Raw genomic sequence first — 26,197 nt, 5'->3', positions numbered from 1 at the left:
ACACACCTTTTCTCTCATCCCAATGCTGAACATGGTTCGGGCTCGCTATCCTGTAAATTAGCGATGACGTAACCTTACCAAGTTGCAGAAGAAATGTCCTTCATAAGTATATTGCATTCATGATAGATATACAGCCATTGCTAATAAGATGTTAAAGTGCCCTATGTTTATGACTGTCCCATTTTGTGCAGACCAACGTAAAGACACTATCTGGCCATATATGGGTAAAGACGAATATAATTTTAAAGTTAGTTCTCTCTCTCCCTCTCTCTCTCTCCATCGAAATAAAGTTGTTATAAATTCTGAAGGAAAATATACAAACTAAATCTATTACTTTTAAGGCTTTTATATTTACATTGTTGTTATCAGCCATGTTGATGTTACATTACAAAAAAAAAAACAACAAAAACAATCAAACAAAAAAGCAAAACACAATAATTAGCTATTAGGAAGAAATACAAAATAAAATATAAAGTTGAACACAATTTTAGAGAATACTTGACAGTTGGTAATAAAAGACAATAAATCAAAAGTTTATTTACTAGTTCATGTATCATAATTGAATTTCACGAGCTTTGAATTAATTTTACTGTAAAATTGTAAGTATTCATTCACGACAAGTAATTTTGTCCAGAAGTTGACTTGTACATTAAAAAGATTATTTACAATAAACTTTATTCAAGTGAACGCTTGTTGAAAATTGTGTAAACTGGCTGACATTTATCAAATAATGTCTCAAATTTTTAAAACAGTTCTTGAATATATGCACGATTTATCTTCAGGGCATCGTGATTCCTGTTGATTGTACTTGTAGAAAAATATGTTTCATTCATGACAAGTAATTTTGTCCAGAAGTTGACTTGTACATTAAAAAGATTATTTACAATAAACTTTATTCAAGTGAACGCTTGTTGAAAATTGTGTAAACTGGCTGACATTTATCAAATAATGTCTCAAATTTTTAAAACAGTTCTTGAATATATGCACGATTTATCTTCAGGGCATCGTGATTCCTGTTGATTGTACTTGTAGAAAAATATCATCAAAAGCATTCATTAAATTGATTAGATAAAAAAGAATTCAAATGATGTCCTTTGAGATAATGAAGAACTTAACAACAAGAATATTTGGTCTTGATATTGAACATTGTTTAGAAATAAATGTTGAAGTTTAAATTGATCAAAGAGCACAAATGGAGTTATATTGGTGTAGAACAAAAATGAATGCATATTAACCTTTTTATTTGTTTGCTCATATGAAGTCTCTTCACCTTTCAAATAACAGCCTGTGTAGGCAAAAGATTAAACTTTCTTAAGCTAGATCAGTTGGAATGTCATGTTGGGTGGTGCAAAATATTCAACCATTAATGTGGAGTAGTATGACTGGCTATAATCTAGATGCTAGCTGGCAATTGGAACTCCACTCTTTCTCTTTTTGGTTGAGTTTTTCTTCTCTATCTGATGGTCACTACTAGTGACTAGTGTAGGTGGGATTACACACAGGTGACATAATATTATTATAAACTTTTGTCCATCATATGTTTACGAGTTCACATGTCCACCCCCTCACACCCTTTGGCCTTTCTGTACAAATTTTTGTAAAATTTGTAAAATCTTTGTACATAGTTATGAAAGGAATGAAGTTCATGGCCCCTGGTTTCTGATATTATGGTTATAGTTACATGGTTCTTTGAATCACGTAGAGGAAAAAAAATGAAAATCTTATTTTCTTTTTTGTGCCCAATAACGAAGAGGCTTTTACTAATATCTGGGTGTTTGCTATTGATTTTTTTTTTTGGGGGGGGGGGGGGTGTCCTAATTTAATCATATAGTGTATAAAGGCCTTTTGTTTTACTTATGATTTATGGATTCAATTCATGATTTTCAGAATATCATGGATTTTTTTCCCCTCAAACTCTTCATTTAAATATGTGAGTTGTTGCTCTTTATCTGGTAAATCAACATCATCATCAGCCAACCATGATTCAGTGCTGTGAATAAGCTGGTTTTATGTTTAATTTAACAATTAAGCACCTCCGAGTAGTGTGAAAATATCAGAAATCTGCTCTAGCTCAGGAAAAATCAATGCAGCAATAAAGCTGTTTCTCATAGCTTGACATGTATATAATTAATAGTAAATGAGCAAACCTAAACAGACTCATTGATTTTTCAAACTCTGAATATGTTTCCTTTCTTTTCACAATAGATAAAGGGATTTCAAGGCTTTTTATGATGTCAGTGCCATATCAGAGAAATGCACTGGGCTGATAAATATACAATGGGTGGATAATCTTAGGTAAGTGTTTTACTTCAAATGCTTTGACAAAAGTGTCCAGGTACTGCGGTATTGATTTTTATTGAAAACCATGTTTTTGCTTAATAAATTACTCTTTCATCACAAATATTAAGTGCCGTATTTCTTCCAAGTAAAATGTATCTTCATATTTTAGTAAAAATTAAAGGAGAATGTGAAGAGAAATCACAGCATTAGTTAAAAAAAGGTTAATTAATGGGAGGAAGGACAGCATATATATGATACAGAAGATAATTCATTTCATTTTAACTGAATTAAGTGCATTTTGATTGAACTAATGTATTCAAGCCATGCAGTCAGCATTTATAAAAGGAATGCATGAGTAATTTGTGGGCAACTTGAGTAAAAATGACACCTATTGGTAATTTCATATTTAGGAACTTTTTAAAGGTTGAAGGTTGCGTTTTGGTCGAACACCTACAAAGATAATCATAAAACATACAAAGCAAATAATACACACTTTTAAAGGCTGATTAGTGATTGCAATATATTCCTTTTAACAAGAACCAAAAGTCTAAACCTTTCACTTCACAAGGCTGGGGTATGTTTTCTTTCATGTCAGTATTCTCGATAACTGCCAACTAATCAGATGTGTTTTTAAACTCGGGGCTGAATAAAGGTAATACAATGTAAGTTTGCTTGTAAATGTCCACATGCATGGAAAACTAGCTTTAAATATTAATGGAAGGTTGGGGTATATTTTCAACAATGGACTGAAATCAATATAACAATGAGTATGTATATTGTTGTTGACAGCGGGGAGAGATGTTATGTTTTTATTGCAGCAATGGGCTATTTCCAGCCAGTAATTAAGTTAATGATGAACTTATGTGGGAATGTAATAAATAACAAATGTGGAACAAATAGATAAAGTCTGGTGCCCAGTGCCCCCTGTATGAAGCAGCAGCCAAGTTCATCTATACAGACTCCCTACCTGTGATAGATAGTTTTAGGTGTACGGAGTGGTTATTGATGTCACTTTGATACTGTTATTCACCTATCAGTGCAAAGTTGGAGTCTAGACTCAGGGGATTATTGAAAATAAGGTAGGTCGGCATGACCATTTTTCTTTATTCAGTGACTCAGCTTGTGATTCTGTTTGATGGGCATTTACATTGTGATAAATTTTTGTACAGATCTGTATGTAGATTGATTAATACTTGTATATTATAAAGGTGAACTAGAATAGGTAAGAAATGGTGATTTTTGTACAATGGATTTGTACACTGTGTGCAAAACAGTTATTTCTACAAAAAATAATTGAATTCTTGCATATATTGTAAACTAGATCAGACTTGTTTATGAATTTAATTTTTGATTAATTTACACTCCCACTTACATAAATGTACAGGATATTAATAACAACTCCCTTAAACATGTATAAATTAAGCTTGTCCAGATCCTGTTTTATAGAAAGTACTTATACCCACAAACTAACTGGATATAATGTCCTGAAATAAGACATATATAACTGATAGCAGTTGAACCACTCACCTCTTTGATGAAAATTCACGTTAACAAAAATTCTCTGATTGTCACATATTGCATGGCCAGTTTGGTTAAAGCTGCTCCAAGTGTAAGTACATGCATGGGAATCTTATTAGCCTGCTTCTATTTACTGGGTACGACACTACCTACCCAGAGATGACATATGTATTCAAATCATATACGGTCATTACATGTACTAGTAAATACAAATAAAATTAAAGCTAATTTCTAAGTCAAAAGGGACACAATCATTATAAAAAAGTATTTGGAGCTACAGCAGTTTCCTTCAAGACTATATCAATAAAACAAAACAAACCTTTATATAAGAGATTTATGGGGCTCTTGGCAATCTGTAGAGTGTAGACTATATCCTGGTAAATATGACTGAAATATTGGATTAGCCATGACCACTGTGGGCCAAACATGATGCATTAGCTGGCATCAGATGTCGTTACCGGGCTTTGTAGAAGGCTAAAGATCAGAAATTAATAGCTACATCTAGCTGATGGTAGCTATATACTACAGTACACAGATGGCAAATGACAGCTGTCCAAAATGATTTAAGTGCTTATTGTTTGTTGATATTCCTTAAACATAAGCAAATATTGATTTTCCTATTGAAATATGTCATTCGTCAGTCAAAAAAAGGAGAGAAAAGGTTTGAGTGTTTTTTGAGGGTTAAATTTATATGTCTTAACAGTTTATCAGGGTGTGACATGTTCTTTGTACAGAGGAAGTTGTATCTCAGATGCAACATTGCAGGTGCATGCACTATATTAAACACTGTAAAGATTTATTGAACCTAAATTTGCCGACAAGGATTGAAATAGATTGATATAAAGCTGATTATAAGCTCTTCAGAGAGGGATGACGTTGATTCCTCATATATTAATGTTCTTTGGATTCTGTCAAGGACTTGATATGAAAGATATTTATTGAATTCTCTAGATAAACCCACATAAATATTATAATCTTCTTGCTGCATATTTTCATTTCATACTTAATTAAAAGCACTGCAAAAGAACAGATAAGGGTGCATTTTGAGCCTTTGATGAATAGAAAGTCACATAAGTATACATTCTCGTTCATGTCAAGGTCATCTTTGACGCAAGTAGGATGAAGTATACTAAACAATATTGGCAGATTTTGTGTTGTAATTATCTCTTTACAATAATGAGGTCTGTGATCCTAACCACAGAGTGATGAGGAACAATATTGTGACCTGCGCCTCTGACTTTGGTCTTCATGTTATTGGAGGAATAATGTTACAACTCCCCGCATCCTCGATCTCCCTTCTTTCTCCTCCCGCCAAGAATTGGATTTGATGATCAATCATTCAAAATGGATACTAAGAGGAGTCTTTGTGAATTTTGTTGCTAGACAATTTTTTATTCTCCAGTGCTTTTGGGTAGAAATCCATATTTTATGCTGTCTCTGTTAATATGTTTCTGAGAAGAAGTCTGTAATCCCTTATTATATGTCAGGTATTGTTGAGAGCTGCCAAAAAGCCTGTGGCCTCCATGACGTACTGCTACTTAAAGCCTGCTGCTGTAATTGGAAGATTTATGTAATGTACCACCATGCTGCTCTTTTAGAATCAGAAACAGATAGAAGTATTAATTTTTAGTGGAGGCATATCTTGCACAATTACAGGTTATTACAGACCCATTTTCCTGACAGTAGCTCAAGTATTCCTACTGAAGGATCTGCTATAACGGGAAACAAATATTTGGAACATTTGCATTATGGTTTATTACTATAATGTATAGAGTAAGGAGGCAATTGCAATATTGAGGGCTGATGTGCTGTAATGACTAAAGATTGAAATCAGAATTTGCTTTCAGATTAAATCAATTAGATTTGCTCTCGGGAATGATAAATGAGATCTCTTAGTTTTACTATGAAATATTTATTAAAAAGTTCAGAGAATTTACTACCATAGTCAGCATGATTACATTGTTCGAGTGTAGTTTATATTTACCAGTGATAACCAACGCAAACTTCTTGCTAACTGGTTTCTTCTTTTCTTCCTCTAAAAAAAAAAGTACTGTGACTGACAGTTGCAACATTTAGTTATTGCACAAATGGCGCATACAGTGTAACAAATTTACAGTGAACATGATTATAATGAAATCAGGATTACAGTGAAGTCATTTTTATCCCAGTGTATTGGAAACTTTTTAGATATAGCAAAATACTTTTATAGTGAATCAAAGTATAGCTCGTCGTGGTGCATTGCTGCATTATAAGTTGTGTTTTACTGGACCCAGTAATCATAAAGCACAAAATCATGATCTGTATCCATTGAAGGATTATTCAATTATAACAGTTCATTACATTTCTCGTTCATTTTTTTAAAAAGAATTTTTTATTTATACTAAGAAATGTAAAAGCTAGATCGATTTGTATCTAGAATTTTGACATATTTTCAGGATTCCATTCTGTTTTCCATTACTTTAGATGCAAGTCTAGATATAGGTTACTGGCAGGCCTATATGTAAGTTCATCTATTTATACAGGTGATTCCACTTCTTTGAAAAAAGTGACCACCAATAGATATATTTTCATTTCCAATTATTTAATCCACATTGGTTCATATACAGAACTTTATTAGCTTACTTAGCCTCTAGTTGCGATGGTCAGCACCAATATAACCACAAGGAACTCCACACTTTTATTTACAGTTCACACATTGATTTGTAAATTATCTGGATTACAGACTGTGGACTGTTTAATGTGTAAAGTGAAATACAGCTTTGGGTTTGCATTTTCTCTTGAGACAAAGAATGATGTCTTTGAGTAAATATTGTTTCATCTCTTTGATTTCCTCTCGTTATTAGAACAGTATTGATCTGCATTTTGGACAGCCTGGATGTTTAGTTTGGAAGCAGTTAATCTCGAAAATCAGGCACACTGATTACCCAACAGCTTGTTAATCCTGTCTATTATTGCTTAGCAGTATTGTCTGTTGCTAATTTAAGACTACTTTCACAGAGTGAACCAGTGCAGCACTGATTTCTGTCTACCGCTAAACATCTGTAGGGGTAAACACAAAAAGCACTTCTAAGAATAGTGGCCTCAACTGTTTGTTACTTTCACATGGGAGAGCTGGATTTAGACTGAGTGTTTATTTCTGAAGGACTCAGCTGCTTGCAATCTATCAATGGCCTGATTTATCCCAATCACAACACAGACAAATATTGGCATCGCTTTGGCAGCAACTTCAATATGTGTTAATCAAAGGATTTTTTCCTCCTCTTTCTCATATTGCTCTGGCTTTAGATTCGTGGAGACTGATGGAATTTTATTTCTGAGAATACAGTGTCGATCCCTATTGATTCGCTGCTGCTGATTTATTTTTTGCCATGGGGTTTTAGGTGTTAAATTGAACATGGATTGGATTTCATTATCAATAAAGATGAATTTGAAACAAGTTATTGATATAATTTTTTGTAAGTGATAACATTCTGTTTGATACCTGTGATATTGGCATTCACCATAAATTCCAAATGGTAAGTGCAAGTATTAAATCTCAAATGTTAAATGTAAAGTGCAGCTGATTATCAAATATATACTTGTATTTTGTAAACCAACTTTTATTCACATTATTAATTGTTGATTATGTTCATTTCACAGAAGCTTATTTTTATAAGTGAGCATTTTTTAAGTGAAAATAGAGGCATTCATTGACTTGTTCGCAGTGTGAAATATGATGTTGCGCTGACAAATTAAGTTCTTGCAAACCTCTTGGCATTTACTCGCTTTCAATAAAATTTGGTTTACAGCCTATAGATACTCATAAGATAACTGACAATGCAAAAAAATTATTGTAATTTTGACTGTATATAAATGGGTTTAAAAATTAAATTTTTTCACACTGTTTATTTTGGTCTCAAAAAGGTGTTTTATTAAATGGAATTTAAGAAAAACCTCAACTAACCATTAATTAATATTTTCAGTTGCTGATAATTTGAAGTTAAATGGTTGAGGATGCATGCCATGCCTTGTTTGAATTATATATTTTTTTTCAAATCATAACCTATACTTTTCAATTAGTGAAGTAATAACTATTCAATGTTGTGTTTCAGTGCAGTAGGACGCTAGCCGCGCCATTCCATGCCCTGGAGGCCCCCATTCTAAACATGAGCAGTCGCAAAATGAGTAGTTCCAGCTCCAGCTCACTGGTCACCTACAGGTATGTTAATTGTATCTCAGTACCTTATTAAGGTGTGATTTAACATATCTAGAATCATCCTCAACACCCCCTCCTGTCATCTCTTTTATTTTACCATTATTGTCATTTATTAGAAATTCACTTATTATTTAGGAGAAGTCTGTGGAACAAAATTTCATGCTCTATCATTTAGCACCAGTACCATTTTTAAAAATTTTAAATGATCATTGAATATGGAATTAATTAATATGATGATAGATTGTAGTCATGATAATGGTAAAATAAATCTTAAAGTCAGAAATGATTACTGCTAACTCTTTTACTCAAATGCTGCTTTAGTATACAAAAGACTGATTGTTTTTAACATTTTGAAAGAAGACTTTGTATTCCTTGAAACAATGTTAAAAGGATAAAATAATATCAACAAAATTGAAGCAGCAGATGAAAACTATTACATAAAAAGATTCAAAGTGATATAGTTTTCAGATCTGCATCCTAATTAATCCTCCATAATCTTAAAAAACTCAAACAGCTTTAATGTAAAAATGGAAAGTTCTTTTATGTTAGTTCTGTAGCAGCATTTCAAAGAAAGAGGAGATTTTTGAAGCTCTCAGTATGGTAATTATTATGGTTTTTATTTTCAGAAACCTGGGGAAATCGGGTCTGCGAGTGTCGTCCATTGGACTAGGTATGAATTAGTAATGATGGAGTATAATAATGATTAAATATATATAGAGAGTGGCTTTATGTATTTGCAAGTGTTCTAACTCCAGCAGCATTTAGGTACTAATTGAGAGAATACCTATAAATGCAAATTTTGTTACTACGTCAAATGTTCCTATACCATAATTTGGATTAATTAAGTCACTAGTACTCAGTTTCTAATATGTATGTGCTATTTAATGTTTCATTAAGAATGGCATCAGGCAAGAAGAATTTTTTCATATTTTTTGTTAAAAAAAATGTAATAATTTAAATTACAGATTGCACTAATTACAAGTATTATTTATATACATATATATGCAATTTTCATATACCGGTACATGTATAACAGACAACATATCCAATTGGTTGCCAATGAAATTTGAATTAGGTAATTTAGATATATATTGAGAGATTGAGTAAGAACTTGATAGTGCTTATAGTGAAAAATTACCTCAGTGGGGTCTATAGTTGTAGGTCAGAATGTCTGTTTTACATCTTCCTGATGCTTTGTTTATACTCCTTTAATTCAGTGTGTCTCTGAACTGTCTAGTTAAAGAACATCTTCCATAAGGCTTTTTGCTCAGCATGCTTTGATGTTGAGGGGGTAAACACAAAGATTTCTTTGGTGGTCATCTACATGCAAGAGAAATAATTACTTTTATTGCTTTTTCTAGTTCTGTTTTGTAGATAAAATCCTTTCTGAACATGAAAATGGTTTCTCAGATGACATGTTTTTGATAGATATGTCTAAACTATAGAGCTTTGTACAAATTGTTAATGTTCCATTTCAGCTATTGCAATCTTAACAGCTATAAAGTTTGACTGCATGCATTTGCTTTTATATGTATTTCAATTAGAAACAATCTTTGATGTTTGCATGAGCTTTAGCAAAATTGTTCTAGGATGCCTGATCCTTAAATGGAAATGTAAAAAGGGGGGGGGGGGTTATATTTGAGATTGTGGAATTTGAACCATTTATTTGTTTCAGAGAAAGCACAAATCCACTTGAAAAGCAATTTACTCTAGATTTTATGGAAGAATTACTAGAATCTCAGTAATGCTGTTTGATTGGTGAAAGATTAAACCTCTATCATTCTAATTCAAACACTTCAAATGTTTCTCAGGGGTGGTCCATAAATTTTTTTTTGGTTTGTAAGAATTAGGATAATACATGTATGTAATTTTAAGTTAGCTGTGCCTAAGTGTTTAGTTTGCATTGGTCATTATGGACAAGGTTACCATAGACCCAGTTTTAAAAAGATAAGGTTATTATTTTTGATGTTATAGAAAATCACAAATATCTTACTAATAAATCATTATTTAAGGATGTATGTGAGGAATATTTTATGTCAGAAAATATGTCAGTATTTAATGGGAGAAAGGGGAAAAAAGCATACCATATTTAGACCATTAAACTAGAAACCCTTAATGTCAATACATGTATACCAAAGCATATTTCAAGGGTATAAGATTGTTGTTGAAAATAATCATCATGAAAATTGACTCTGATGGGACTAGAATTTTCTACTTATCACACAGCATCTTTTTCATCAAGGGAATTGGCATGGCATTAGCTGTTAATGGGAGAAAGTATGCAGACTTTCAAAACTGTAAATAATTTTATCAAGAGTTAAGATTGGGTATCCCTGCATATTTATAATATAGTTTATGTTTGGAGAACAATTGAATTCTTCATGATCATCTCTCTATTTAGTGGAACAAATATTTCATTGGATTAAACTTTTAAAATAATAGAATAACATGTACGTATGTTTAACAACACGATGCTGCATATTGAAATTCAGTCCTAGAGAGAAGTCAGAAATACTGTAACTAACTGGATTGATAAGATCAATAACATTAAATTACATATCAATTTTTTCCAGTGATAACTTGAATAAAAAATCCATATTGTGCTCCCAGCCACTGTGTACTCCATCAAATTAATATGCCGTAAAGGAAATTGTCGTGCAAACCTACAGTTTTATGACTTAAAATATGATTCATAAAATAAAGTTATTCGCAACACATTGGATGACTGCCTGTTTTATAAAAACCATTCATTGCATAGTGATGAAACAATTTGAATAGCATTAACTGACTTTCAAACTGTTCAAGAACAACAGTGCTGAATATTGTTATTAATAGTGTGATCTTGAGACCCATTTTTGATATCGTTGGCCACATGTACTTGACATGCGGAAATAACAAGGCATGGACTATTTCCAACTAGGTGCCAGTAAAAATGGGAACTATTACAACATCAAACAGATTGCATCACTGCAAAGTGCATCTATTGTCTCTAAATTGACTGAATATTGGCTTTAGTGATAAAGCAATGCTTTGATGTTACACTATGGTAGATGACAAAAAAGAAGATTAGATCCAAACTGGCACTGGTATAACATGATAATGGTGCTGAAATGTATGGATGCATGTCTATGGATTCAATTTTGGCTGATAGGAGCATTGTGAGCAAATGTTTGCATCTGCAGTAAACAGTGGTAAATTGCTTCAGGTAACCTTCAGTGTTCTGTTGCAATGTAAGTATTGGGTACCTACATTTTCCTTGGAACTGTGGGTTTTCTACGGGCACTCCGGCTTCCTCCCACATCAATGATCCCCTCGCGCTAACATCCGTGCCAACGAAAGAAATTAATATAAGTTGTAGAACTTGTTTATCAATCATTGTAAAATAAATAACCTTTGAACACCCCTTTTACACACAAACTCTGTGGAAATACATGTAGTTATAATTATGTTTTGTTTTTGGCTTGTTGAGTCGTGTGTTTCTCACTACATCAAGTGGATTATTTGACTGTCATTTAGCTGAGCTCTTACAGTTCATTTCAGTTTATCAAAGTCAAACAATCCTCTATTATCTTGTCTTGGAAAAATAGGGACTGTCAATTTTTAGACTCAAATAGTTACAAATCTCTTTCTGAAGAGCTCTATTAAATCTCAAGATGTAGAAAGGATGAATTCTAGGAATGCTTGGCAAAGTCTCTTTAAATTGTTATATATATGCTTCATTTTTTTCCTACAAACAATATTGTTCCATGCCTTAACTCTTTCCTGGAGAATATCAAAATAGTTTACATGTCTCTGCTCAATTTCCACTCCTCCCCCATCAGTCATGATGGAAGGAAAGGTATGCATATTGCAAAATGTCAGTTTATTTCTTAAACAATGTCAACCTTTTTTTATGATCATTGGTGAACTCCTTCAATCTCTACTGCCTGATGGGTAATGGGAGTTGATGTTGGTGTCAGTTTCTTTTTTGTGTAAAGCTTGATTGTTCTGTAGCAACATCAACACCAAGTATTTTTTGATTGTCATTTCACTTAAATATTTGTGATAAATGAGTTCTAACGGTCAATTTCAGTTCATCAAATGTTGTATTGTTTCATCCAATGAATGTTGCTACAAATCATACACCTCAGAGCTATATTCCCCAAGGATATTCAACATTGACATTCCTATGATAAATTATCAGAATGCCTGATATTTTTTTTTTATAATTATAAACATGTATATGGTTCATCTTTTTTCAAACAATGATGTTGCACTTACTGCCTCAATCTTTTCTGTAAAACATCACAACAAAATATATCACGAAGTCCAATCTCCAGCTACTCCCTGTCTGTCTTGAGGAATTGAGTGGTATATTTATATCACAAAATGTCTCAAAAACTATCAACTCTTTATTTTGCCATGGTCATTAAGTGAAGAGATATATTCAGATGAGAGAGATAGGATAAATAATAACAGCAACTTTATGGTAAAAGAGGGCTTCCCGACAATCTGATAGGAATGATATCTTCTAATATCCTCCCTAGTGAAGTATTTTATTGCATAATTGTTAGCATGCATAAGGAAAACTGTGCAATTACAGAATTGTTCGACAGATTTATATTGCTACATAAAAAAAAACAATTAAAGTTTGTATGATGATTCTGTTTGGATATCAAACATTAAAACTTGCAAAGTCAGAGTAGTAAAAGAGATGTGTATCCTATGTGATCATCATTAATTAATGATTATTGATATGAATTATGTATGGCAAAATTAAAATTATTATACACCACACAAGGATTTGCTGGAGTATAATGTATTTGATCTGTCTGTCAGCCAGTCCTACAGCCTTTTTATTTTGTAGTGCATTTCTTGTAAACCGCCCAACAGATTTCAAGAAACTTTTTAGGGTATGAGGTGTAATATTACGTGTATGTACATATTTGTCAGAAACTTTGGTTCCATTATTTTGCTGGGAGTTTAGCATTTTAAAATTTTTTGCCATTCATGAATATACTACTGAAACAAATAAGTTTTACCACAACTTCTCTTTGATTGGATAATTTTTTCTAAGAATAATGCGCCTTTTATTTCATATTTTTTGTATGGTTATAGGTACCAGGTACTTTGCCACTCAATATGTGTATAAATAGCATTGAATTGAATCAGTTATCATAAAAATAAATATTAAAACTATCAATATCAGATATGCTATGTGTTTTCCCTCTTTTACAGGAACCTGGGTGACATTTGGCGGCCAGGTGACAGATGAGGTGAGAGACCACTATTCACTACTTCTATTGTAGGTCAGAGACATTGTGTTATTTCATCCTAATCCTCAAAAATCAATGTATGTAACAAATGAAATCTAAAGGGATGTCCCTGTAACTTCTATGCCATTCTGGTTTTATGGGTATCTTATATACAGCTTTTACCTGAAATCATTATTTCTATGGCGATGTTGGGTTTAACATAGGGTTTATGTGTGTAATTTTGAAAATGATTCAAATATCATTATATTTAAAGAAATGGGTATTAAGGTTTTTTTCTTAATTCTTATCTGCAATTACTGAAATTTAGCCATAATGTTTCTCCTCCAGGGAAAATTTTATCTTCCAGTGTGAATTAATATAAAAAAACTTATTTTTATAATGCAGTAAAACTTGCATATATCGAAGTTCTAGGGACCTGTCTATTTATTTCGTTATATCCATAATTTGTTATATCCATATACCGAATTTGTTTTAATGTTTTAATAAGTTTAGGGAATTTACGAAATAGAATAACTTTTTTAAAAACCTCAAATAATTGGATGGTAAGTGCAGGAATTTTTGTGAAATTAAATTCATGCAAAGAATTATGTCTATTGCTACTTCTAAGTTTTAAAACTATACAACATTTCATTATAAAAGATGTAAATTTCATTATTAATACCTCTATGGGACTCGAAAACAGTTTGATATGTCAGCAAGTCCGTTTATAACCATTACATTTTGCAAGGATTCAATAAGAATTTTGCAGGGGACCCCCAAAACTTCATTAAATCCGAGATTTTACTATATATGTGTTCGTACTAAATGAGTTTTACTGTATCTCGCTAAAGAAAATTATCAAGCCATTTTTCCTATTAGCCAGTTCTCAAGCTTATACTCTATTGATCGGAAATTAGAAGTACGTCAGACTTTCCGGTTAAGCCATCAATTAATTAATGCTGCAAACTTATGAAGCCCAAGTGTAAAATCCACATGCAATATAAATGAAGATTCATCAAAACACAGCATGTATAGCTGAATGAAGCTCTGCACAGCATTTGTTAACTTCTATTTCATGAAATACAACTAGATAATTTATTTTTAGTGTGAAATGTTTTGAAATAAAGCAAAGAGTGTGATATAGGTAGGCTACCATAGCTCCAGAAGTATGAGACAAAGAGTACCGTATATACTCGCTTATTAGTCGGTATTTTGGGAGTAGAAATTTGATTTGAAAGTAGGAGTCCGACTTATAGGCATGACATACAATCAGATAATTTTTCCACTGAGTAAAACTTCGTTTTTGGGTGCCATTTTGCTTCCAACTTTTGACTTGCGATCCCTATACTTGACATTTTTATTTTTTAATTGCTAAAAAGATAAACACTTAATAAATACATTGAAAGTTTCAACTGTATTTCTTAAAATATGAACAAGGTGTATTTAATAGTATTTTTTATTTAAACAGGCAATTATTTACGCCTGAGGTGATAATGGCTGTAGGTATAACTGTACTTAAAACAACACAAGCCAACACTGAGTTTAGGAGGCTAATTACCAACCCTAATCAGTCAATAGGGGATAAAATCACTGTCATTTTATTTCCAGTAGCATTTAAAATAGTTGTTGAGCTATAATCTAGTTGTTATGAGTGATTAAAAAATATAATGGCGTTTAAAATCGTAAGATACAAACTTCAAGAAAGATAACTCTGATTACAGAAAACTATTAAAAAACATGGCGTCTAAAAGCGATCTAGTGGAATTACAAAACAGCAATTTCTGTTTTATACTTAAAGAATTAAACACAAGAATAATTGCTGGTCTGTTAAAAAAAAATAAACATCGTTTTATATTTATTCATAATAAATTACACATGAGGTGATAATAGCTCTATTGGTGGCTATAGATGGCATGTCACCTAAAACAACACAAGCTAACACACCACTTTTAAAAGGGGCTATACCATCTTAATCAGTCAACAGGGGATTAAATCACTATCATTTTATTTTCAATAGTATTTTAAATATTTTTATAGCTTACACCAAGTTTTCATCAGTGTATCAATAAAAGAAAATGGCGTCCAAAATCGAAAGTTACTCATCCAGGATAGATGTCTTAACTGAACACAACACTTTTAAAAATTCATTGCATCTAGAAATGATAACAGAGGGGTCAAACACCAATATTTTTTATCTAGAATATAGTCATGCTTGATAAAATGTGCTTATTTGATTGGCAATCTGTAGACTGATTATCCAGAAAAAATTACCCGACTTATAAGAGGGTCAATGGCAAAATCTTGAAAATAAACTTGAAAAATGGCAACCGACTTATAGGCGAACAATACTTATAGGCGAGTATATACGGTATGTGAATCTATAGATACATGTACCATGTGTAACATAAAAAACGGGTATGATTTATATTTTGTAGATTTTTGCAACATGGTTTGCACATTCAGTTATTCCACATGATAGGTTTCTGTCTAAAAACAAAAAGAAAAATGCTAGATTTGGCTGTAAAACAGCTAGTACACAAATTGCTTATAATTTTTTAAGGATTACGTTTACTCAGGGGCGAAAAAAAATCCACTAATAGGAACGAAAAACTATTTATTGTTCATTGTAGCCCCACTATTGTGGTGCTATTTTTCACTTTCAAATAACAAGGTCAATGACCTACTTTTTCTGCTAGTGACCTCTAAATGTTTTTTGAAATAATTGTCAAAATTTGTCAAAATTTTCCACCATTTTCAAGGTTTTCTTTATTTTTTAATTATTAAAAATAATAAAACAATTTGTAGGATGGGAAATGATAAAATATGAATAGCTTTACTAATTTTATATTTGAATGAATCATTTTAAGCTCATATTTAAAGTTTAATTAAGTCCGAATTTCCTCTATCAATTTTCAAAATTGTACCTATTTTAAATCGAGTTTTACAAAAATTGACTTATAGGAGTTCCAAACCATTGATTGCCTAAAACTGTTTTAATTGTCTGTATTATTTTGTCATTAACATTATATAAGGTCAATGATCAAAATTTTGAGATATTTTATCTTGAATCGATTTTATGTATTTTAAAGATTTTTCCAATTGCGTGCCAGCCAGTGATATAAATATATAGACAAGTAAATACAAGCATAAAATATGTAAAATGATATGAAAAAACACATAAAAACTTAACTTTTGCAATTACACTGCAACAGAAAGTTTTTAAGAGAAAAAAAGAAAATGAAAAATTTAGTCCGAATTTCCTCTGTTTCAATTTTAATCTACCTTTGTCGGAGCATATCTTCCTCAAATAAACAAATCATGGATATCAATATCGATATTTGTTAATAACGTTGTTATTTTGTGTTTAAAACAACTTTGGACTTCAGATATTGAACTTTGTAAAAATATTTTTTAAAATCTCAAACCCTGAGTAAACGTAATCCTTAAAGATGGACTTTTGCTTGTTAATTTAAATCATATATGGTTGCTTTGTACTATGCAAAGTGAATAAAATTTATGAGGGCGCCCATTCTTTCAATCAGACATTTGCATGTAAATTTCATTTTAAATTCTTACTTTTTAGCATTAGGTGTTAATAATAATTTCCTGTCAAATGTTGTGCGATTGAATACTCAATCAATAGACCAATTTTTGTAATGTAAATGTCTTGTAAAAAAAAAAAATGGTTGGAATGCTTAACAATCACAAACACGAAAGGATGCTGATCAGAAAGTCCACAGGATGCAGCAAATCAATAAGAAAGCAGACAAGACAGTGCTGGAATCTTGGCAGTAGTGTCTATTGATTGAAAACATTTGATTACCCCACTCAAGTTGCTGATGGGGGATCTGATGGTTGTATAGATCCCCAGCATCTGATGTATACTGTGAGGTGGTACAGCAGCAGCCCAACACCTAGCTACTGTAGATCCTGATGGATAGGATCACTGGCAATCTTTAATATATCATAGTAACCCAAGGTGCCAATGTGCTAAGTGCTGGTTACAGATTCTGAGTTTTTGGTGGGAGGGGGATGGGGGGTTTTAAAGATGGATATTTGGGAAGGGATAAAGGTTTAAAAGTTGGTAGATCAGTTTTAGATATTTTGATAGGACTTAAAGGTCATTGTAAAAGTTTTCTTGGTATAATCATGTATGCTTGAACTAAAGGTGAGTAAATTCTTGATGGAGATATGGTTTGAAGTTGAGTTTGAAAATCATGAACATGTCAGTTCAGTTACAGGTTTACAACCAACTAATTAGACTCTCAATACTGCCATGCTAGTTATAAATAAACGAAGAGAATAATCAAATTGCTTGAAGCGAGGACATGGATGATCAACAAACATTGTTCATACATTCACATTAAATGTATAGTTGCAGCATTATTCTTATTGATTATGAGTTCCGTTGCAAACAAGTTTTCTTCATTGAATCATCAGTCTTTTCCATGGCACTAGATGATGCATTTTCCATGTTCAAGTTCAAATGACTTTTTCTTATTTTATGTGTTTGATACTTCCCCCTTAAAGTGTTGTATTATTGGAAATAAAAAAGCATTTGGATTTTTTCACTATTATATCATTAAGACAAATGAATTTGAAAACTTGATTTGCTGTATTTTTAGGTAGCAGAAGAAATACTAACATTAGCATATGAAAGTGGAATCAACTTTTTTGACACTGCTGAGGTTTATGCAGCTGGAAAGTGAGTTAACAGATATAGATTTTAATCCTAATCCAATGTAGTGGGTCAGCCTCATAATCACATATTCTCCCTATTATTAAATTTTGTTAAATGATTTTTCCCTAGACCTGCATTGATCTACTTTAGTTCTTAACCATTTGTATTGAATGTTGAAAAGCAAATGTGACGTTGAATGCATTATTTTTTTTTCTTCTATAGTGAGAATTTAAAGTAAAATTATGACAGATATCTTTCTAGTGAATAGAAAAAGTTTTTGTTGAAAAACAAAGACTTGTGTTACAACTGTAGTAGCTAGACTGCAAAGTTGTAATTTCAAACAGTACAATGAAAAATGACTGTTTGGAGTAATTTTAGTGTATAGGCATGTTGATATAATTTTTGAAATTATCTCTTATCTTATAAGCTTGTAATACCTCAATTTAGCTCTCACTCCAACAAAGGATCAAGTTTCTGGTATTAAGGCCATTGTGAGGAAAAGTTGGGGGGATGTTAATATCCATCCTGCACCTAAAGTTTTATTTGTGTGTAAATCATATACAACATTTCATTCCTTTGTCGTCTGTATATAGCAAAAAAGACAACCCTGATTTACCTTCCTCTGCTTATGAGGCTATTCAGGAAACGTGTGAAGGGTAAGACAGTCAGAAATCACTGCTCCACACCTCCAGATCATGTCGCCTATACTGTCATCACTCAAAAAAAAGATGTAAAACTTCGCACAACCACGAAGCAATGCATGGCTCCATGTATGCATGATATTGGAATCTTTCATTGATTTGCATGAAGTTTAGACCTGTAAAAAGGGTAAAATTGAATGCGTTAGATAGAGACTAGTACTTATTACACTTAATATTTCAGAGAGAATTAATGCTGTTTGTTTAATTACTTTTATTTTTACCAATGCACAGGAATCCATCAATTTTCCGTAGAGACTAATGGCCTTCAGAAGGCATGTTACTTTATTAGTGATCCATTATCCATGCCTAACTTTGAATACACACATATTTTAGATAACAGTCAATTAAAGCATGCTGTTACATGTTCTATTTTAAAATACTGACATGATAACTTATATGCTGTACAGGACCTGTATATCCTTCATGAGCTGCCGTTTATTAAAAGGTCCAATAACCAGCATCAATAATGTAAATGAATTAATTTAAATCAAAAGCAAGTTAAGGATAGAATTTGTTAAAATTGGTAAACTTATTGGAGGATGGGTTTAATAGATATTTTAGAAACCCTTATTATAAGCTTATTTCAGGTTTTTGAAAGGAAAGAGTGCTTCCACGTTCCAATGTTCCGATGCGTTTAATTTTTCTAACGATGTGTATGTGATATTGAAATTCTTGTACTTTACAGAGCTGAAATTACCTTGGGGAATATTCTGAAGAAAAAAGCATGGAGACGATCCAGTTACATCATATCCACTAAACTTTATTGGGGAGGAAAGTAAGATATTAACAATACAGGATATAAGGTTTTTATTTTCATTAAAACACAACAAAGGTTTTTTGGGTTGGTTTTTTTTTTTTTGTTGTTTCGCAAATTGCAATCTGTGGTTTTGCATGATATATTATATTGCCTACAAGTATTTGCAGTACTTTGATTTATAGGGCAAAAATTTACTTATTACAAAATTCTTTCTTCAGAGCAGAAACAGAGAGAGGATTATCAAGAAAGCATATCATTGAAGGTAGTTCATTGGCAATAACAGTTAATGTAGATTCCTAATTAAAAATATCTGCATAAAATTACAAGAGGCATTTTCTCACTTAGCAAGTATTTTAAAATCTTGCTATTATTTATCTGACAGTTTTGAATTAGATGAAATATAGATACAAAATGGATGTTCACAATTTTATATTACCGTACATGGTGGAATTGTGGAAATAATTTAAATACTTGTGTTAAATAATTAAGGAATCTACGGTAAAGAATGTTAAAAATTGTTTGAGATAGATTTATTCCTCGTTTTAATTTAAAGACTTGTTTGTTTAAACTATCAACTCATGTTAATCATGAGTTATTTTATGTATTTGTAGGATTAAAAGCTTCTTTAGAGAGGCTTCAGCTAGACTATGTGGATATTGTCTTTGCAAATAAACCTGATCCTCATACTCCAATGGAAGGTAAGTAACAAAAATGTCCAATATATCTTTTAAAGGAAAAAAACAGTGGTGAAAATAGTAAAAAGTGGAAATTGTATAAACATGTTTTGAATATAGAGTTTTTCTTAGTCTCCTTAATTATCTTTATTGCATGCCACATAGGAGTTACGTCAATACTGCTATCTCGCAGGAAGCTTTTTACTTGGAAATAGCTCCCAAGTAAATGATTTGTCATTGATTTACACTTCTGGATTTAATTAAACGCCTCAGCATTTGTCTTTTATCTTTTGCAGAGATAGTAAGAGCTTTTACATTTGTAATCAATCAAGGTTGGGCCATGTATTGGGGGACTTCTCGATGGTCGCCTACAGAGATCATGGTGAGTGACACAGGCAACAAATGGCTAATTCTAGGCTCTCAAGAGTACACAGAACAGGCAGATAATTGTTATACAATGTACAAATAAGCACTGAGATGTAGTTCTCAGGAATTTTACTGAAATAGAAAGCACTAGATGTATTACCGGGTATAAAATACAGACATTATTCTCATCAAAATTCAATACAGTTTTTTCTTGTGATGGTTATTAATAATATTTGTTCAGTTAGAAACCAAAGTATCAAACTTGTTCGTTGAAAGAAACAGTGAACAATTATAACTTGCTTTCAAACTCATTTACTTGATAATAAGGCATACAAGAGACCATTGATTTTCACACCATTACTATTGATGGTGAGATGTGATGCTTGTAAATGGCTTTGTGATTTTGTGTGCATAAAGACAATTGATAAAGACAAACATGATACATCAATAACATTCAGAGATAATTTTAAGACACATTCTCTTGTTTTACCCAGGAGGCCTATTCAGTGGCCAGACAGTTCAATCTTATCCCTGCTGTTGCTGAGCAAGCAGAATATCACTTATTTCAACGAGACAAAGTAGAAGTAGCCATGCCAGAATTATACCACAAAATAGGTACCAGTATTTCTATTTCACAGCACAGACATAAAAATAATTGCTGTTTTTTTTCTCTCCAAAAATTTGTGTGATCAATACATTGAAACAAATTGTATTGTGGAGTGCTGGAGTAACTGGAAACGTAAATGAGGCAAGCAGTTGATTTAGGAACATGGAAATTTTCCTGAAGGACAGAAATTAACCTTTATTCATGTAGATGGCTAAATCTAGGGAAATGGAGTATTTTGGGGGGTTGCGCCATTTCCTCCAAAGACTAAAGATTGATTGATGTTAATGACAATGTAGCCCTCTAATCTGATTATATAGCACTCTTCCTTTGTTATTGTCATTTCTTCATAAAAGCAATAGTCATATACTAATTGACCAACTCATGACCTTTTTATATAAAGATTATGATACTCCTCCAAAATGAAAACATTTACAGTACATTGTGAATTACCAGGTATATTTAATATTTACCAGGTTATTACAGTAAATGAATATTGCTTTTCTCTTGAGGTGTATTTATTTATTTGAATGCTGTACATGCATATTTATTTCAATAGAATATTGAGCTGTATATATAGCTACCATTTCCCTGCATATGATTGATATCTCGCTCTTCTGTAGGTGTTGGTACAATAACCTGGTCCCCTCTAGCAGGAGGAGTACTGACAGGGAAATATGATGATGGTGTTCCTATATATTCCAGGGCAGCTCTCAAGGTAGCAAAGCGCATGATGTAATGATAAGACTTACAGAAAAGTATATTAAAAATGTTATTTAAGAAACAAACAGCATGTTACAGTAAAACATGGTTATAGCGAACACGCTTATAATGAATTGATGCTTACAGCAAAGTGAATTTCATTCCCCAAGTCCCTATTTCATGTTGTAAACTTGATGGTATATAACAAATTACGCTTATAATGAAGTAAAATCGCCCGTCCCTGGCACTTCGTTATAAGCGTGTTTTACTGTAATAAGTTTACCGAGATATGAAATTGGTTGGTCACTTGATCATATCTTGTGATACCCAAAGGGCTTCTCAGAAGACATGATCATGTACTAAGTAAACCCAGGTTTATATCCCGGTGAACTTTTTAACATTCTGTTTGTTACTTAAATTTATTTTGAAGAAAGGCAAATCATTCAGAATTATTAACATAACTGTGTTTTTGTTTTCAATAATGCATTCGTTAAATGATAAATGCGTGCGATTATCATTGTTACATCATTAAAAAGTTCACACAGAAATGAAGGTTTTTGCTATTCTGTAGGTTTGTGTAAGAAAAGATATTTGCAGATTTAAATATTCTGTATTGGATTAACATGAAAGGTGCCAGTAGAGTTTGTTATCCTGAATTATCCTCTTTTTCAAAGTAAATTGCTCTAGAAATGTGTCAAAATTTTGTAATTTTTTTTTGTCTCTTGCAAACAAGATTCATCAAGGCTTTGTTTTCATGAAGTGGTGTTCAAAGAGAGATAACTCGAGCTCCATCTGCATATTTCAAAATCCACACACATTATAGTTATATGATGAAATATTTCAGGGTTATGTCTGGTTAAAAGACAAAATCTTGAGCGAGGACGGTCGACGCCAGCAGGCCAAGCTCCGAGAGGCTGCAGTCATAGCTGACAGAATTGGCTGTTCCATTACTCAGCTGGCCATTGGTAAGGAAAAGAAACTATTTGTGATCATGTTTCCTTTCATTAAAGGATGGTATCATAAAATCAGTAAAAATCGATGCAATTATTTTTTCATTGAATTCTTAAGAAATAAATCACAGTTAAACCTGTCCGACATAAGTTTTAAGAGTAGCCTAGGAAACCAAAATATTACATTTCCTTTTCATTAGCAGTTATTGAACTGATGTTGTTTTGTTTGAATTAAAAAAACATTGAAAAAAATAAAAGTATGTTTCTTTTTTACAGCCTGGTGCTTGAAAAATGACAATGTAAATAGTGTATTACTAGGAGCTTCAACGGTAGATCAGCTGTACACCAACATTCAGGCATTACAGGTATGGTGATGTAGACAATTAATTCAGTGGGTAAATTTATTTCTCAATGCAAAAATTCTTACCAAATCATTGGACCTTTATTGTGATTTTATCTTATTCTATTCTTGTACCTTACATGTACCGGTATTTCTTTTGCTTTTGGAATTAAGATACCGGGTATTTTAATTGACAAGAAATTTTGTAGTGGATTCCAAAGCTGACCCCAGCAGTTATGGCAGAACTTGACAAGATACTGGGAAATCGTCCTGGTGGAAGGAGAGATGGGTTTAACAGGTGATAATCACTCTCGTACAACTGTTCCCGCTAGTTGACTTGTTGCTCTTGGATATATCTCCAATGACAGTTATCTCCCTTTCCATACCTTGACACATACTTGGCAACACAGAGCAAATTGCATGGTTGTTTTTAGAACAATATATGTTATAAGATGGTATTTCTAGTTTTCTCTATTTTGTTTATTTGGGATGTTGGGTATTAACTTTATATCTTATTTATATCATTTTCTTTTTTCCATCTAACCTGTGGGTATCATTATTTTTTGGGGGCACATTTATTGATATCATGAACTTATTTTTTTACTGAATTGGAAAAGAAAGATTTTGATAACTATTGATATATAAGAAAATACATGTATTATTACTTAATTAACATTAATCATGTGTAACCTTCTTAAAAGCATGATATTGTTGTACTATTGGATGTATAGATGTTAGATATTTGCACCAATATAGTACTTTATCTATATTAACAAGCACTACCAATATAACAGTCATGTATGGCATGAGAGATAGATATTCAGTTTTATACAATTAATTAAATTAAAAATTACTCTATAACATTCATTTTGTCTGACAGAATTTAGAGATAAATTTAATCCCCCTTTTATTCATGAATTTCTTAAATATTAGCAATACTCATCTCAACTAAATATGAACGCCCAAATATAAATGAAAGTAAAATATTAAAGCAGAATAAAAAGAATTTATAAAGCAGTAATATTTTATTTTGCTTATTTAACATACCGGTAATTGGAATCAATTCATGTTTCAGTTATAGTAAACAAAAAAGAATTAGCTTTAAATTTCTGGGTAAGGTAAAGTAAAACAATTAAGGAAAGCATTTCTTTCAAAACAGTTCAAGTTTCTTGATTTGAAGAATGATCATGATCTTGTTAACTATGTGTATAACCTTACTCAATGAAATAAATTTGATATTGGTTATCTTCAAGACTCATGCATTTATTGGAGCAGTCAGTGACCCATCAAGTTTTTATCGACATACTAACGTTACAAATTATCCAATAATTGACGTACTAAAGTTACAAATTATCCAGCAATTGACATACTGAAGTTACAAATTATCCAGTAATTACCATTATATGAATTTTATTTGTGTGTAAAGAAATTTCTTTGCTTTTTCTTTAAAGGTCATCTAGACGTTCCATTCAGACTCAGCCTAAAACATAATACCGGGTAGTTACATTGCTCTGTCAAGCCTGTGTAGTCATTAGGTTAAAATTCTCACTCCTCCCCAAAACATTCTGGGTACTGTTTACTTGCACAGCCAAGTCATAGTGAGATGGAAATGATATTCCATTTTGTATACATGTTTTCTGTTTTCATGTCTTAAAAACTTTGTTATCCAAAAATGTGATATTGAATTGTATATGACATGATTTTTTTATGAGAAAAAAATGGTTGAATCAACCTCACTACCTGGAGTATCCTTAGGTCTAATGTATTTGCTAGTATGTTTACCTGTGTTAAGACAACATTCATCTCAATTTTCTTTTAATGTTAAGAAATATCAAACCAAAAAGTATTGTAAAAAGTTTCATGTATAAATATTTTCTCCTTTTTATCCATCTGATTTATGCACTAGTGGAGCAGCTTAGTGATCCAACACACATTGTGTTTGTTAATCATATTTCTAAGATTAATCTGCTTGAAATAATTACTTTTCATCTGCAGTTTGTTTATTACCTCAGGGTTATATCAACTCTGAAATTCAAGTGCCAAAATACTGTTTACATGAATTTTAGAAAACTGTTTTATTGTTTTTAAACAGCAAACAAATGAAATCAAACAGACAAACTAGGTATGATGTGTGTGTTTATTTTCATATTGCACAAACCTTGTGAAAATTTCAAACTTTTTTGTATTAATAATATATGCATTATGGCTGGCAATGCTCCTGAAAGTGTGTAATGGAGGCACGTACTGGCTGATACAACAGTAAATTAAATCTTTGTTACAATGATCCATTTCATCACAGACTACCATATCTTTCCTCCAAAACATTCCCATTTCTGTCATAATTATATGTTATAGATGTCCTGATTTTTTGTATAGATCAGACCCTGTTTAGACTTGATGTATGGTATGCTCAGTGGTGAAACTCTTACAGAGTTGTAACGTATGTATTACTGTGGTCAGAAATTGATTGAGGCCAGTAGCATGCAGATATGCATTTCAGCAAATTAGACAATGCAAATGGTATACACTGTACAAGTCATATTGATAGATTGACATTGAGCTGTGGATGCAGCATTAGACAATGTGACCTCTATCAAACTTTTTATTACCTAGCTATTTCTCACTATTGTGTAGATTATATTTATATTGTGGAGTGGGATAAACTTTTATCTAGTCACTGGTTTTTATTATGAATGACTGTGATATACTAGTAGTATTTAGAGATACTTGATGCCCAAAATACAGAAGCATTTCATTTCTCATGTGAATTAAAAGGAAAAAAATAATTATTTTATCATTTTTAGCATGTGCTTTAAAGATATTTGTAAAAACACTGTTACTGGTATATTAAATTTGAAAAAGCAGTTACCTGATAGACTATTTGCAATTTTTGTTAACCAATAGACAATATGTTTATTTGATAATGGGTAAAGGTATTTCATGAATATTGTGTGATTAAGTTTATTAACCAACACATGATTCAGTCCCTTCATCAATGCACTTTACAAGTAGATGGTATTACAACATATCAGTTAATTTATTTTAGCCTTCACTTTTATTGTACAAATGTAGTCAGTTTTTCATTTTTCTATTGGTTGAATCTTTAAGATTTTAATAAAGTTATCCTTATTACCTCAGTGTTCTCTTGTGATTTAATCAACTCTAAAGCATGACTTTTTGTTATTGGAAGACATT

General features: G+C 31.8%; 1 protein-coding gene across 7 annotated transcripts; it reads left to right on the top strand.

Moving 5' to 3' along the window:
* Positions 1–87: 87 nt before the first annotated feature.
* Positions 88–26,134, top strand: LOC128187258 (voltage-gated potassium channel subunit beta-2-like). 7 transcript variants are annotated; one of them, XM_052857561.1, is made up of 17 exons: positions 88–224; positions 2,206–2,295; positions 7,890–7,996; positions 8,620–8,663; positions 13,211–13,248; positions 17,853–17,932; positions 18,502–18,564; positions 19,295–19,384; positions 19,585–19,628; positions 19,978–20,064; positions 20,337–20,422; positions 20,901–21,021; positions 21,634–21,728; positions 22,557–22,677; positions 22,939–23,027; positions 23,212–23,300; positions 24,454–26,134. In XM_052857561.1, exons 3-17 carry the CDS (start codon positions 7,944–7,946, stop codon positions 24,491–24,493), a joined length of 1,140 nt encoding a protein of 379 aa, XP_052713521.1. In that variant the 5' UTR covers positions 88–224; positions 2,206–2,295; positions 7,890–7,943; the 3' UTR covers positions 24,494–26,134. The 7 variants fall into 7 exon arrangements, with proteins under 7 accessions (XP_052713521.1, XP_052713520.1, XP_052713523.1 ...); XM_052857560.1 differs by lacking the exon at positions 88–224 and having other exon boundaries at positions 2,128–2,295; XM_052857563.1 differs by lacking the exons at positions 88–224; positions 2,206–2,295 and adding an exon at positions 2,401–2,932.
* Positions 26,135–26,197: the final 63 nt, after the last annotated feature.

This window comes from Crassostrea angulata, chromosome 6 (assembly GCF_025612915.1).
Source record: "Crassostrea angulata isolate pt1a10 chromosome 6, ASM2561291v2, whole genome shotgun sequence".
NCBI classification, from domain to species: domain Eukaryota; kingdom Metazoa; phylum Mollusca; class Bivalvia; order Ostreida; family Ostreidae; genus Magallana; species Magallana angulata.
This window is presented reverse-complemented; position numbering and strand designations above follow the sequence as displayed.